Consider the following 17,516-nt stretch of genomic DNA (forward strand, 5'->3'; position numbering starts at 1 on the left):
GTGCTAATAATAACCACTTAGAACAGCTTAGATAAATGCACAGCAATGGCTGTTTTCTCACAGTTTCTCAGTAAAGCGTTGCATTGACACCTAACTTTGTCTTTAGACCGTGAGTGGCTACACGTGTTGGTCACTGAACGCAGCATCCCAGTTCCCAGCGTAAAATATGCTCATAAATAATGAATGTTGACACAGGGAGAAGAGATGCACTCTCCTTTTTTCCATGAGAATAAACAAGAGGAATTACACACCACAGAAGCGTGACGTCGCACTATAAATAGAAACATGGCTTCTGCTTCAGGCTGTGATTGTATTTGAACAGGTCAGGGCTGCTATCATCTGCAGAATGAAGGTTCAAAAACAGAGACTTATGACTTCTTACGTTTGAAAGCAAATACTTAAAAAAATGCCAGACGTAAAAGAACAGACTTCGGTTGTGACCCGAGTGATTGACTCATCATACTTCTGAGATGCTCCGTGAGTCCAGGAAAGAAATCAATAGAGCTCTTCATGAGTTAATGTAGAATAGCCCACACATGCATTACTAGTGTGGCATTCAGCCAGACTACAGGTGTGTGTGTGTGTGTGTGTGTGTGTGTGTGCAGCCCCCGTATTACCTTCCAGTGATGCCGTCCATATACTCCTGAGAGCCAGTGATTCATTTCTACTGTAATGGACAAGAGTTTTTTTGTTAATATATCTGAGCGGGGCCGTAGCGAGGGTATCTGGGGCCCCGGTGCAGGTTGTTGCTGTGGGTCCTCTGGCTTGCTTAGTTGGGGACACTTAATATTCAACAATTTTATTGATTTGACTGCACTGACACTATTGGAAGAGAACTGAACTGAACTGGACAATGACGAATAGAATGAATAGAACAAATTTAATAATTGATGATCTTTACTACGGAACCGAATCAACACCGAACTGACCTCAGCTGAACAATGACACTGGTTTCTTTTTAGAGCTGCTTTACAGCCGAACTGAACTCTGTTTGCATCAATGAATCATGACTTTCCTGTTTATCACTGTTTTGAAATGATCTGAAAGCGCTGTACTTTGTCGTCACCACCTTTTCCCCCTCTAGCGATGGCCCTGTATCTGAGATCATAAAAACTGTTTTAAATCCTTGTGTATCTGAAAGAGGACATCATGGGATTCTCTGAAATGCCAAGTGTTTTGAGCTATGGTAAACAGAATGGAGTAGAACGTTTATTTACCCCTGTGAGTGTGGAAATTGCAGTCTTGCATTATCAAAATGGTTAAGACATTTACAGTAAGAAATGTACAGTGTTTGTAAAGTCAGCATTATTGGATGTTTCAGAAATTTAACGACTCTATTTACTTTCTTAAAGGGATAGTTCACCCAAAAATGAAAATTATCCCATGATTTACTTATCTTCATCCTCATCCTTCATTCTTTCAGACGAACACAATCAGGGCCGGATTGGGACTCATTTTCAGCCCTGGAGTTTCATGCCTTAGACCGGCCCACTTTAATTCACGACTGACTATATTAAAATAATGTAATTAAAACCTCAGTATATAAGTCTGCAATAGTGCACTGTTCTCTACAACCTTGTAAATAATTGTATTTTTCAAAAATATCTTCAAATACCCATGATAGTACAAATGATAGTACAACAAATTCTAAAATTTGATATAGAGTTATTTTTATAGTTATAATAATGATTTTATACTGTGAACCATTGATTAATTCTCTAGCCATCTAGTGGCTGTAGTTAAAAATTCATGTTATTTTAATTTTAATTTAATTAAGTGTTTGCTTTCCAGTAGATGGCAGTAATCGTCCACTAAACCCAGGCACATTTTTCATGTCTATCACTATGAATGAAATTTAGAAATGTAGATCTTTATTAAAGTGGATTTAACATAAAATTTTGCTATTTTATATAAATGTATATACTTAAATTATTACAAATTGAGGCAAATAAATAACACAAAATACCATAAATCCTACAAAATTGCACAACTTTACAGTAAAATATTAAAGTAGGCCATTATGTTTGTTTAAAAAAAAAGTTACATGTTACAAAAATCACATTTTACTGTCTGGTTAAGCTAGTTGGACAGAAAAATGAATATTGTTGGCCAATGTATAATAGCAAGCAACATAACATAAGTGATAGGCCATATTTTATTATTTGCCTAATATTATTACGATATGAGTAAGCTGCATACATGCCTTTATCTTTTGCATGTTTTCCCCTCTTCCTTTTTATTTATTTACGTTACTTAAATCGGCCTCCGGTGGCTTAGACCTTTTGCCTTACCATAATTTAGCGTTGATTTAGAACTTGTCCCGCTGTCCCTACAGACGTCACCTCATCCCTTCTTCTCGTACACTTTTGAGTGAGTTGTCTTCTCCGGGCGAACACTCCGAGTCCCTCCCGACCAGGTTAATTTACCCACCGAGTGACACGATATCACTGACGTTGCGTGCAAATGAGCGGTAAAAACCCGATCGCGCATTCGTTTGTTTGTTTTTTCTTGCGCGGGTGCTCCGTGCCGCCCTGGGCCATCCAGGCCTAAATCCGTCACTGAATGTTTTTTAGGAGAAAGTTAGGCTACTCAGCTTAGTACATTTGGCCGCGTCCACAGTTGCATCCAAATTTCAACCCAGTGCCATGACAACACCGGCCCTCGCGGCCAAATAAACTGACCGGCCCACCGGGAATTCTCCCGGTGCTCCCGATTAGCCAATCCGGGCCTGAACACAATCAGAGATATATTTAAAAAATATCCTTAGTCCTCCAAAGTTTATAATGGTTGTGAATGGGGGGCGCGATTTTGAGGCCAAAAATAATGCATATCCATAAAAAAGTAATCCATACGACTCCAGTGGGTTAATAAAGACCTTCTGAAGTGAAGCGATGCGCTTTTGTAAGAAAAATATCCATATTTAAAACATTAGAAATTCAAATGACGAGCTTCCGGCAGACGACCGTACGTAGAATGTGCAAGTCGATTTGCGGCGGAAGAGTATCCTTTGACCTGACGCACAACGTAATGACGAACGCATAGGCGCAGAGGATCGAGCAAAACAAAACACCAGTCACGGATTATAAGTCTAAAACGATCATTTTTAAAGAGAAATGTCAGAGGATTTCGATATAAGAGAAGGGTCATCATGATTTTGCCAAGACATGTTCCTGGATCAACATATTTTGTTGATCCTGGAACAACATTCCAGTCTGAAAATTTAGTCTTAACCCTATTCCTACCCCTAAACCTAATCCTACCCATAACTTATCCCTAAAATCAGAGGGGAAAGATAGGTGAATAACACTGATGTAGAAGCACCTAACCCTGGTCGCAAGCCTAAACTTGACATATACAGTAAACTTCAAATCTGATTGATTGGAATGTTGTTCCAGGATCAACAAAGATGTCTTACTTGGCAAAATCACGGGGACCATAAGAGAAGAGGAGCTTAAATTTGTTGCACAGCCCTATTTGTTTGAACCGCGCAAGGCGTCTGAGCTTATGATACTCCTACATTCTGCATCATACATCGCGTAAAAGTCTAATGTTAAAATGCATGTTTTTATGTATCCTTCTCACTTTAAATACTTTGGTGAGTTAATAGGAATAATGGTAACACTTTAGTGTCAAATTCTCACTATTAACTAGTTATTAGCATGAATATTAATGATATATTGGCTGTTTATTAGTACTTATAAAGCACATATTAATGCCTTATTCTGCATGACCTTATTCCACATCCCTCAATCCTAACAAATACTTAAACTTAACAACTACTTTACTAACTATTAATTAGGGCTGCAACGATTAATCGTGATTAATCGTTTGCAAAATAAAAGTCTGTGTTTACGTAATATATATGTGTGTGTTCTGTGTATAATAATTATGTATATATAAATACACACACATACAGGTATAAAGTTTAGAAATATATGCATGTATTATAAATATATATATATATTTATATATATTTTATATTACATATAAACATAAATATTTTATATATAAATATAACATTTTTCTTAAATATATACATGAATGTGTGTGTATTTATATATACATAATTATTATACACAGAACACACACATATATATTATGTAAACACAGACTTTTATTTTGCAAACGATTAATCGCGATTAATCGTTGCAGCCCTACTATTAATAAGCAATAATTAGGAGTTTATTGAGGCAAAAGTCATATTTAATAATTAATTAATAGTGAGAACTGGACCCTAAACTAAAGTGTGACCAGAATAATTGTAGTTTTATATTATTTATTTGAAAGAATTTAAAAAGCCATTTCATGTCTATCCTTGTATGATTTATTAATTCGTCGAGGTTGATATAGGACTTAGAAAGTAATTAGTAATAAGTAATTAAATACTTTTTGGAGAGAGTAATTTCTCCAGTAATCTAATTACACTATTGAATATGTAATTATTAATTAATTACTTTTTTAGAGTAACTTGCAACACTGGGCTGTACACAACAGAACGGTTGGGAGTAAGTTATTAACTAATGTTATTTTAATAATATAATATAATATAATATAATATAATATAATATAATATAATATAATATAATATAATATAATATATATCATATAAAAGTAAATAAAAGTAATTTAAAAACTCATTTCAAATTTAAGAGTAATTTAACACTTTACAACAAGGATCTATTTGTTAAGATTTATTAATCTTAATGTCCAACAGTATATTATTAAAATCAAGAGCTGCATCTGTTAATATTATTTAATGGACCTGAGCTGCACATGAACTAACAATGAACAGTTGTGTTTTAATTAATTAACTTCAACAAAGAGAAAAAATCAAAAACAAAAAAACTGTAATAAAAATATAATGTTCATTATAAATTAATGGGACCTTATTGTAAAGTGATACCAAATTTTATATACACTATCATTCAAAAGTTTAGTGTCGGTACGTTTTTAAGGCTGCTTTTATTTGATTAAAAATAATATTGTGAAATATTATTACAGTTAAAAAATAACTGTTTTTTTTTATAATAATTTATGTTAAAATGTAATTTATTCCAGTGATCAAAGCTGAATTTTCAGCATCATTACTCCAGTCTTCAGTGTCACATGATCCTTCAGAAATCAATCCTGAATTGGTGCTCCAAAAATAAAATAAAATAAAATAAAATAAAATAAAATAAAATAAAATAAAATAAAATAAAATAAAATAAAATAAAATAAAATAAAATAAAATAATCAATTATCAGTGTTGAAAACAGTTGTGCAGCTTAATTTTTCTTCTTTTTTTATTTGAAAATTGTGATTTTTTGTGATGTTTTCTGATTTGTGATGTTATTTTTAGAATTATTTGATGAATGGAAAGTACAAAGGAACAAAATTTTTGTTTAATAGAAATCTTTTGTAATATTTTATGCTAAATGTCTTTACTGTCACTTTTGATCAATTTAATACATCCTAAGAAAGTGTTAAAAAAAAAAAGTCTTACTGACACCAAATGTAAATGATCTTAATTTGCATAATTACAGCGTGTCTTACAGAAACACTGAAATTATGTAAACCTCTAAACCCCTTTGTTTTTTGCTGATTTCCCAGTGAGATATGAGCGCTGAATCTTCACTCTGCTGCTCTCGCCTGCGCGCTTCCCTCATTCCCCCTCCAGAGTTCGATGCGCTCGGCTCTCGGCTCTGCCTGGAGTTCTCAGTGCGGCGACAGCGGTGCTGAATATGGCGTCAGACGGGATGATTTTAACAAACCACGACCACCAAATCCGGGTCGGCGTCTTGACAGGTAAAGGCTAGAATCCTTTAAGTCATCGTGGGGTTTCTTTTGGGGGAGAACGGCTAGGTATTTCCAGCTGTTTGCCAGCGGTGCCTCTCCTCCCCAAGTGTGTGTGTGTGTGTGTGTGTGTGTGCGTGCGTGCGTGCGTGCGTGTGTATGTGTGTGTTTCTCTGCTGGTCAACGGTGATTTAATGCCTTTTTCCCCCTCTTTGCCAGAGATTAATTTACCTGCCAACCCCCTGCACGATAAAGCAGCCCTGCTTCTGGTTATTCTGTGTCTGTGATATTATGAAATTTCACAGGAGAATGTAGTTTTATCTGCTGAATTCTTCATTTTCGCTTGTTAAACCTTTAAATAGAGCTCAATGTTCACGCCACAGCGTTTCATGAGGATGTTTAATTCAGTGAATGATGTATAATTTGTACCTGGCCATATAGGCATCGGTGATAAAGATGTGATTTACTGTCAGGGACAGTGGATGCAGTGGGCTGATATTAGTGAGGATGGCTGTGAATCGTGGGCAGAATGCTGGTTTCCTCTCTGCATGACAGTCTTGTTAATGCAAACATGCATTCGCCGGTGATTTCAAGTCGGTTTTTTTTTAGTGATGCTAGTCTATGACGACTGAAATGTTCTAGCAAAGGTATTATAATATGCGATTAATCTCCTTTCTGTGTTGAAAATGGATGAAAATCAAATGCTGCCACCGAGTTACTGAACGATTGCATTTTGTGCTTGAAATCTCCCGAATTGGCAGGATAATACAGCTTTAGGGAGAGGGGAAAAACGTGAAGGCCACGGATTTTCGTGTGATGTGATAACCCTCTCATGGAAATCCGCTGCTGAAGGTGGTAATGTGCAGAGATGGAGAGAGAGAGAGAGAGAGAGAGAGAGAGAGGAGCTCCATCCAGCACTGAGGGAAACCCCGCTTCACCTCCCCCCTCCTCACTACTGTAGAGCGGGGAAACCAGCAGCGGCGGCGCTGTCCATGGTTCTGAAATATAGCGGCCGCTCGATGAACGCTGTCCGCGGTGCTGAAACACAGAAGCCACTCGATGAACGCTGTCCGCGGTGCTGAAACACAGAAGCCGCTCAATGAACGCCGTCCACGGTGCTGAAACACAGCAGCCGCTCGATAAGCGCTGTCCCCGGTGCTGAAAAGCAGCGGCCGCTCGGTGAGAACTGTCCGCGGTTCTGAACCGCATCTAACGCTATACATGCTGCTGAAAAACAGACGACAGTCACTTCTCACGGGGGTATTTCCCTACAGTTCTGCTCTGTAAAGATACCTTTAGTTACGGCTGTAGACATTGAGGGGGGACACATCCCCCCAGTATTCAGAATAGTGGTCAGCGATATTGATTCATAAATTATTGTATTTGGTCCACAAATGTAATTACAGCCTTGCTTTTATCTGTACATTTATTACAGGGAATGTCCCACGGGAGTAACCTGAGGATATTTATTCTGCTCAGTTGCACAATGCATCAAACCTTGGTGGGCTTGAACCTACAAGCTATTGGTTAACCATGCCAGATATTTAACTACTAGTCAAATAAATAAAATTTACAGGATAGTCAGGGCTACTGGGGTATTGGCTTGTATGTTAATTTATCACACTATTATATCCAGGGACATAACTAGACAGAGAGGTGGACACCGTTTTTTTCAGTGGCTGATTCTTAAAATGATGACATGCAGTCCCTATATGTGTTTACATGAAGTAACTTATTGCAAGGACAATCCCCATGAAGTAACCTCAGGATACATACTATACCAGATTGTCGGGTTTGACATACAACCATTTGGATACCAGGCCAGGTATTTCATTGATTTTCAAAGGAAACAAGGCTGCTGGTGTATTGGTCTGCATTTTTCAGAACTATCTCATTTATCAGATGCTTTTATCAGTAAATTTATTACATGTTCAGTCCCTATGGTGTAACCTGAGGTTAAGAGTCTTGCACAAGGGCACAATGGTGATAGTTCATAGATCGAGCCTTGTGGGGCTTGGTCATACAACCTTTTGGTTACCAAGCCAGATGTTTGTTGGTTTGCAGGGCAAACAGTGCTACCGGGGTATTTCCCTACATTGTTCTGTACTGCTCAGCCATTTGTCAGATGCTTTTTTCAGTGCACTTTACTCGGACAGCCCCCCTGGAGTTACCTCAGGTTAAGGTATCCTGCTCAGTGGCACAGTGGTGATAGTTCACATGCACCTTGGACCTTCTAAACACTAGGTAACAGCACCACTGGTGTATTGTCATATGCTTTCAATGTGATTACCGTGTCGGCATGGATATCCAACACCCTCAAAGCCTCCAGTGTATGTCACCACACATTGTCAGTGAAGCAAATACAAGCCAGCAGACACGTACACGAACACGCAATCATCACGCTTGTCATGCGTCAGATTACTTTTGTGACCCCCTCTACACAGGGATGACATTTGAACAGGAAGCTCGCCAATATTTGTCTTGGTAAGAAATGTACCATTTCCACTTCTACTACTGACCCTCTCTCTCTTTCTCTGTATCTCCGAAGGCCCGTGTGTTGAGGGAAATGAAGACAGGAAGGTAAAAAGAAAGAGGAGAGAGATATCACAGTCTGTGTGTGTCATCTGACCTTTCAGAAATCTCTCTCTCGTTGCCGTTGCTCTTCCCTCTGTGCAGCTGTGGGATTTCACGTTGTTGAAAAGTGATTTCCTTTCGTATCTCTATCTTGCCAGTCACCTCTGAGACTCTCACTTACAGGCTGTTGAAGTATCTATATTATCAACAATGTAAAGATAAATATCTATCTGTGATCAGAGTTGAAAGTGTTGACCTTTGACATCAGCCGTGTCGTTACTTCAGCCTTGTGTGCCTGTGCTTGACTAATCATCCAACGACGTAGGGCCTCATCCACATCTGCTCCATCTTCCCCAATGACAGCGGGGTCATGTGACCAGACCTGTCCCCTTCTCTGGGGTTGAGAGGAGCTTTGGTTGGCATAGCAACACTGTGGAGGTTTTAGGAACCTGACAAGCATACAACAACTCCAAGATGTAGGGTGGGGTCATAGTTTGACACCCGGACACCATAGAGAGCTGCATGCTGTTGGAGCCGGTTAACTTTTTAAACTTTTTTTTTCTTTCTTTCTTTTTTTTTTTGTAATATATATAATACATTTTACTTTAGCTTTATTTCAATTAACAAAAATTCTTTTTAATAGTTTTAATTTTAGTTAACAATAACAACACTGGTTCCATTGATGGTTTGATTTGTTGAAATCATGCAGTACATGGAAAACTAATCTACTGAAGCCAAATGGAAATTAGCATGTCATTAGTTAAGAGATTTGACATGCTGCAATTAAGGATCACGTGATTAATGAATCCAAGCCGAAGGGTTCTAGTCTCTTCTTACAAGTGGTTTAGGTCTTGTTTCAGTAGCTGTTGGGTTTTGAAATATTTAGTTACTCCCCCTTTCAGCACTGTGTCTACAAATGGCTTCTTTTTTAGCATCCTCACCTTGGTGAGTACTGACCTAAAAATAAACCCGATCTGACCTTGAGAAGGACCGCCATCTTCCTGTCACTTCTACAAAACATGAGTTACTATTAAGGGGACCAAGGAAAGTAGTTCAGCTCAGACAGACAGAGACATAGATAGATAGATAGATAGATAGATAGATAGATAGATAGATAGATAGATAGATAGATAGATAGATAGATAGATAGATTTTCCCACAATGCATTACTTACATTAGATTTCTTTGAATTGCAATTCAATTCAAATTCACACCCATAAATTGAAAAGGAGCAGATTGTTACATTTTAAATTTCACACAACCCTGTTAAGTAACTGAACTTATAATTTTCACCAGTCAGTTGATAAAATGGGCGATAAATCCTTGTGACAATGACAGAGCACTTCTGCTGTCATTATAGTCATTACTTTTAACTTGTCACGCTGTTTGTATGCCTCATTAGTAAAGTGCAGTGTATTGTTGTCTAATTGTTGTTATCTGTTAAAGCGCAACTGAATTCTGTGTGCATGTGAGTGTGTGTGTGTGTGTGTGATGTGTGTGTTTGTGTGTGTGTGTGTGTGTGTGTGTGTGTGTGTGTGTGTGTATATTGACCTGGCAGTAATAAGAGACAGTGTTATCAACACAAATGGAAACGAGAAGCTTTATGTCTTCACCCCGGCAACTCTCGTAAAGGCTTTCTTTCGTTTTTCTACCTTAGAGCTGTGATTTTATAGATCCATATCACCTTTCTTCATGGCGCTGAGCTGGATTCTGTCTGAACTTGTGTCCTTCCATGGCAGGACCATTGAAATTCAATCACTGAACTGAACTGCCAATGAGAAAACTCTCTGCGGCAGACAGCACATATCCTCTCTCTCTCTCTCTCTCTCTCTCTCTTGCTCCTTAGATCTAGCAAATCTGGATTGTGTGGGCGGCGTTCCAATCTCACATGTGTATCAAAGAGACATGCATCGGCCACATTTACACGAGCGGCTAAATTTAGACGCCTGATAAAGTCATAAATAGGAATAAGATACAGTACAATCCACACTGGTTATTTAGCGTGACCAGTCGAATGTTTCTTTTCATGTCTTTTTCAACACATTTATCATATAATGCTGGAGAGAGCTAACATTCCCATTCATTTAAACTCGGTTCTTCTGCCAGGTTTTTTTAGTCAGTCACCTGAATGTAAATGTCATGTGACTAACAACTCTATTCAAAAGAAAGAGATTCGCACATTCTCACATTAATCCCATTTGTGGATTAAAAATAGAAATGTTGCCTGATCTCAGATGCTATTTTTAATCAATAAGTAAGAATAACATAACAGTGTGCAGATCATACTCTTTAATGTATTTTTATGCTTTTTATCTGTCACCTGTTCATAAAGTCCTGGATGTGTGTGCATTTTTATCCTCTTTTACACAAGTATGCAACAACACTTCCTTACGTTGCATTATGAATTGTGGTCTGACACATTATGTAATTCATTAATGCATGAGTGTTTGTATTCACATACATCTGTACTTGACCTTGTTTCATTTAATAAATGATGAACTTTGCAACATAATTGAACTGAATTAAATCTAAACTGAGCTGAATAATGTCACTATTGTCTATTATAGAGCTACATTAACTGAATTGAATCTGTTTCGAAATGTATGAATTTTGCAACATTGACACAGTTATTGAACTATGGAAGCTTGTTTCCGCCACTAAGTAAAAAAAAAAAAAATTGAATTGTGACTTTATCTCACAGTTCTTTCTTTTTTCTCAGAATTGCGAGTTTAAATCTTATATATCTCAATTCTGACTTTATAACTCAATTCTGATTTTATATCATGCAATTTTGACCTGATAATTATCAATTCTGAATTTCTATCTCGCAATTCTGAATTTACATCTCAATTCTGACTTTATAACTCACAATTCTGACTTTATATCCCACAATTCTGACTTTATATCTCACAATTCTGGCTTTATATCTCAATTCTGACTTTATATCTCTCAATTCTGACTTTATATCTAAATTCTGACTTTATATCCCACAATTCTGACTTTATATCTCACAATTCTGACTTTATATCCCACAATTCTGACTTTAAATGTCACAATTCTGGCTTTATATCTCAATTCTGACTTTATATCTCTCAATTCTGACTTTATATCTCACAATTCTGACTTTATATCCCACAATTCTGACTTTAAATGTCACAATTCTGGCTTTATATCTCAATTCTGACTTTATATCTCACAATTCTGACTTTATATCCCACAATTCTGACTTTAAATGTCACAATTCTGGCTTTATATCTCAATTCTGACTTTATATCTCTCAATTCTGACTTTATATCCCACAATTCTGACTTTATAACTCACAATTTTGACTTTATAACTCCCAATTGCATTTATATATCTCAATTCTGACTTTATATCCCACAATTCTGACTTTATATCTCGCAATTCTGGCTTTATAACTCACAATTCTGACTTTATAACTCCCAATTGTATTTATATATCTCAATTCTTAAAAAAAAATCAGAATTGTGAGATAAAAAGTCACAGTTACCTTTTTTATTCTTTATTTCATGCCGAAAACAAGCTTCCATATTAAACTGAATTCAGCTGAATGACGACACTATTGTATTCCGTTGAGCTACTTTAAAGCTGAAATTGAAATTGTTTCATAAATATGTATGAATTATATAATATAATTACGGAAGTACGAATGCGTGTTGCTGTAGTAGTCATTTTACATGCAGACAAAATAAACAACGAGAGAGTCTCATCTGGACAAAATGCATCTTTATGCTTTAGTGCTCTATTTAAACGTTTGTGTGTGTGAATGCAAAAGGATTTAATGCATCTAAAAAAAAGAAAACTCTTTGAACTGACCTCAAATCATCCGCCATCATTTCACAGATAAACACACAAATGAATCAATCACGTGCTCCAAATACTCTGACATACTGACCTTTCAAATGGATTTGAGATTGAGTTCATCTCTTCACACACAGGAAATGATTGTTTTTGATCAGAAAAAACACTGACAGCTTGCGAGTCCGTCTCTGTCTAAATGTAATGGAATATGGAGCTTTCTGCGATCTTGAAGTCAAAATTGACCCTAATTATTTTAAATGAATCATTGCAGTGCGTGTTATTCTAAAAACAAAAAGTGTTTGTCTTTGAAATCGTTCATCAGAATGTAATAATTCCGATATGTAACACCCACATCATTGCTGATGGATAAAATCAAGTCTTAATCTGTTTCTCCATTGTTTCACTCAGAATTGTCACATTATGAAAGTAAAATGTGTTGTGAGTGTTTCATGTTGACTTTGAGCGTTTGGCAGTGAGGTCTTATCTGCTCTGGACTCATTAAGAGCTGCTGTAACACGCGTGATTGGCAGTAAAAAGAAATTGCTGTCAAAGGGACGGTGAACATGAGTTTGTGTGTGTAAAGATTAATAGATTGTGAGGTTACATGCCATGATACTTTGTAAGAGAGCTGCTTTTGTGTGTGTTTTAAGCTTTATAGGCCTGTAAAAAGGATTTGGACACTGAAGTCAGACTTATAAATGTGAGAATGCCATTGCATTAGATATTGCATTGCATTTTTGAAAGAAAGTTTCAACATTTGCAAACTTCACAGACACATTCTGGAGACACCAGAGACTTATATTACATCTTTTAAAAATTATAGGTCATTATAGGTCCCCTTTAAGACTTAAAAAAATGAAAGTGACATCAGAGAAGAGAAAGATCCTGCAGCATTTGAGACACTTTTTTTTTTATTTTGTATCTAATTCAATGACATTCAGACTCTTAAGTGCCCAAATATTTTCTGGGGTCACTGTAACTCCATATAAACACATTCATGCATCTTTACAAATCTGAAATTTGAAGCTGAAAGAGAAACTTTCCCACAGTGTTTGTACTGGGCCTTGAGTTAGTGTGAGTAAAAATGTGTTTGTTTACATGGCTGTGTGTTTGTTTGTGTGTGTATGTGTGTGTGTGTGTGTGTGTGTGTGTGTGTGTGTGTGTGTGTGTGTGTGTGTGTGTGTGTGTGTGTGGGTGTGTGTGTGTTGTGATGAGTCACCGCATGCTTCGTTGCTGTCCAGTGAACGTTTCTCTTTAATTAAGGAAGTGGGGATTAATAAACTCATCAGTGACCTGCCCACTCACAAACTCTTTCTCCCACTTCATGGGTTTCACCATATCACGATTTGTGAAGTTGTGGGAGAAACAGCATCAGTAACACTTTACAATGAGGTCTTTGTTAACATTAGTTAATGCATTAACTAACAGGAACTAACATTGATATATTCTTACAGCATTTATTAAACTTTGTTAATGTTAGTTAATAAAAATGTTTATGTTAATGTTAGTTCACAGTGCATTAACTAATGATAACAGATATGACTTTTTATCTTAATAATGTATTAGTAAATGTTTAGATAAACATTAACTAAGAATAATAAATGCTGGTTAGTTCATGTTAACTAATTAGTTAATTAATGATAATAAATGGATCCTTATCCAAGTGTTGCCATTCATTTAATTTTAGTTTCTTTTAGTAATTTTGTCATGTGCTTTTGTCACTTTATTGTAATTTAAAATTTTCTATATAGCTGTAATTTATTGTTATTTCAGTTTTGGTTTTAGTAATTTTAGATCTTATTTTATGTGAGTTAGCTGCTGAGGCAACATTTATAATTTTTATAATTTAAGTTTTTTATTATTCATCTAATATTTATACTTTATTTTTTCAGCTTTATTTCAAATAATAAAACCTATTTTTAAAAGTTTTAGTAAATGCACTAATAACCACTGCTTTATACTCCAATTCAATTCCTGAATTTGAACTGAGGTAGCAATTTGAATCTGAAAACATTAAGTAGAAATAAAATCATATAACTATAAATTTATATAAGAAATTCATATAACTATAATTTTTAACTACAAAAAGAGACAAATGGATGGATGGATGGATGGATGGATGGACGGACAGATGGATGGATGGATGGATGGATGGATGGACGGATGTAGATGGATGGATGGATGGATGGATGGATGGACGGACGGATGGATGGATGGATGGATGGATGGATGGATGGATGGATGGATGGACGGACAGATGGATGGATGGATGGATGGATGGATGGATGGATGGATGGATGGATGGACAGATGTAGATGGATGGATGGATGGACGGACGGACGGACGGATGGATGGATGGATGGATGGACGGATGTAGATGGATGGATGGATGGACATAGACAGATACAGATGGATGCTTGGATGGATGGATGGATGGATGGACGGATGTAGATGGATGGATGGATGGATGGACATAGATAGATAGATAGATAGATAGATAGATAGATAGATAGATGGATGGATGGACAGATATTTGGATGGATGGATGAATGGACGGACGTGGATGGATGGATGGATGGACGTAGACAGAGACAGATAGATGGATGAATGGATGGATGGATGGACAGATAGATGGATGGATGGATGGATGGATGGATGGATGGATGGACGTAGACAGAGACAGATAGATGGATGAATGGATGGATGGATGGACAGATAGATGGATGGATGGATGGATGGATGGATGGATGGATGGATAGACGGATAGACGGACGGACGTTGGATAGATGGATGAATGGATGGATGGATGGATGGACAGACAGATAGATGGATGGATAGATATAGATAGATAGATGGATGGATGGATGGATGGATAGACGGACGGACGGACGTTGGATGGATGGATGGATGGATGGACGTAGACAGAGACAGATAGATGGATGGATAGACATAGATAGATGGATGGATGGATGGATAGACGGATAGACGGACGGACGTTGGATGGATGGATGGATGGATGGATGGATGGATATATGGATGGATATATGGATGTATGGATATATGGATGGATGGATGGATGGATATATGGACTTAGATAGATAGATAGAGCAGAATGTTGTGTAGAATTACTTTGAATTAAATTTCAGTAAATTCCTCTTCCAAAATTGCAAAACCACTAAGAATGTTCCAATAAGGCTCATAACCCCAAAAAAACCAAATGGAAACAGATTTAATAAAGAAAATGAAAGCAGTTTTTATTGTCTTCATGACAATCCAGCCATCATGTGCTGAACCTGCACACACTTAGCTCAGCAAGCATTCTGCTTCTTTCTAAACACCGTAGACGTGTTTTATCCTTGTTGACTGACGTGGGAAAAGAGTAAATTAGGTTTTGGAGGCTTCAATCCTCTTCCCTGCCTAAATTTAACCTTCTTTCTCTGATGGCTTGTCTGTTCCTCACTAACACCCACTCCAGTGCGCTGGATTCTTCTCTGCTTGGTGTAAAAGCGAGTGCTTATACTTGCCGGCTTTAAATAATGGAGGAAGATGCTTTTGCGGGGCACATGTGTGTAATGGCAGGGGTGAATAATTCAGCCTCGTCTACTCTCTGTCCTGTTCACCAGCACCATTATGAGGGAAGACACTCAGATCATGCAGCCGCACCATAAAACGTTAACGTCAGTTTCGGGCCCCCTGGACTGGGTCCAGCTCGCGTGTGGCCCTCGGGGGGCCGACCTGAGGTCAGGGCTTTCAGGACAGAAAGCAGTGAGGCTGAACTCAGGTCTGCTGAGAAGAGCTTCTCTTGAGCTGACGCAAAGGGTTTGGGTTTGTCTTTATGAGTTATAGTGTGAAATACTGGAAAATCCTGCTTAGATGTTCAAATGTGCTGGAGGGCCAGGATTTAAAGGGGCAGTTCACCTAAAATGTTGAACAAAAGCACAAAAATGATCTGAGAGCTACACCTCCACTCAAAAGCTTGAGGTCTGTATGATTTTTTTTTTTTTCAATTTTGATAGGGATGCACCGAAACCACATTTCCCAGAACAAGTCCGATACGATACTTTTATTTTTAGTACATGCCGATACAGAGTACCGATACCTGTATGTGGGACATGGACCAATAAGGTTTTTAAGTGTAAAAAAAATGGAGATAATATAATTATAATGGAGATATAATTAATTTAATAAAGTGTTAACAATGAGATTGTGTTTTTTTTATAATCAATTAAAACTGCTTTTGTCATTTTTTACAAGATGGACAAAATTTGTCACCAAAAAGTCATTCGGTTTAACCAAAATTTTGACTCTTTTGGTTATACCAAATGGAATGACGATATTTTCAAACAATGCTAACAGACTGTTATCTAGCTAGCTAACAAAAGGACAATCAAACATTTTATATTTAGTACAAGTTTTTAAAATATTACAACATTTTCCATGTTTTATAGCGGTTGTACCGAATGACCTGATGTTTCGGGACATGAGTATGAACAAGTGAAAACTTGAATTTTTCAAATAGATAAAAGAGAGTTAGTTACTTTGCTTCATGACCATGTGGTCCTTTGCAGGTGTCTGAATGATGTCACATCCTGTCACATGATATTGACCACATGACTTGATCCAAAATGGTCCCTTTATATTGGTTACTCCAAATGACATCAATGAAATTCATTTTTCCAGACAGTCTTTCTCATAACAAAGCAAAGACTTCTACACATAACTTTAATATCATTTTGCACTATGTTGATATATGATGTTATAAAATCATGCCAGAATAAAAAAAAATATACATTTATTACATTTTAAGATATTTTAATCACAAATGAAATGGCTGCATTGGCCTTTGGACGGTTAAACCGAATGACCTTTTGACACTTCAAAATCTTTAAAATACCTTTATATGTTGCAAAATATAGTTACAACCTTTTGGATTCAGTAAAAGAGATCTAGTTGTACTGCCTTACATACTTTGGATGTCATATCTTTGCACTGATGTTGTGAGGACCCTATTGTAATTGCTCGGTCAATTCTTCTTCTTCTCCAAAATGAATTGCATTTTTGAGGGCCTAAACATGCTTGAAAACTCATCAAACTTTGCACATGTGCCATAAGTGGTAAAAATGTATGTCTGATACGGGTTTCAGAATTAGGTGTGGTAAAATGGCTCGATAGCGCCACCGGCGAAATTTCAATTAAGCACCTCTTTGCACGACCTTACAGGTATGAAATTCGGTAGACAGATGTAACAGCCCAGTACCTATAAAAAAGTCCCTGGGTGTAAATTCAGAAAACCCAACAGGAAGTCAGATATTTCGAATTTTCTCTGCCAATTTTTTGCATTTTTT

The 17,516-nt window shown here is 36.9% G+C and overlaps 1 protein-coding gene across 8 annotated transcripts in view; it reads left to right on the plus strand.

Annotated features, from left to right (window-relative positions):
* The first annotated feature begins 5,590 nt into the window (after positions 1-5,590).
* The window catches only part of gphnb (gephyrin b), a 93,534-nt gene continuing 81,608 nt past the window's right edge, over positions 5,591-17,516 (plus strand). For 3 of the 8 annotated variants that reach the window (XM_048207777.1, XM_048207778.1, XM_048207780.1), the window contains exon 1: positions 5,594-5,787. In XM_048207777.1, coding sequence (XP_048063734.1) covers positions 5,724-5,787 — 64 coding nt within the window. In that variant the 5' untranslated portion in view covers positions 5,594-5,723. Of the gene's footprint in view, positions 5,788-17,516 lie in introns of all 8 variants that reach the window. The other 5 variants (XM_048207779.1, XM_048207782.1, XR_007187169.1 and 2 more) reach the window with 4 other exon arrangements.

Source organism: Megalobrama amblycephala, linkage group LG11 (genome assembly GCF_018812025.1).
Source record: "Megalobrama amblycephala isolate DHTTF-2021 linkage group LG11, ASM1881202v1, whole genome shotgun sequence".
In the NCBI taxonomy this organism is placed as follows: domain Eukaryota; kingdom Metazoa; phylum Chordata; class Actinopteri; order Cypriniformes; family Xenocyprididae; genus Megalobrama; species Megalobrama amblycephala.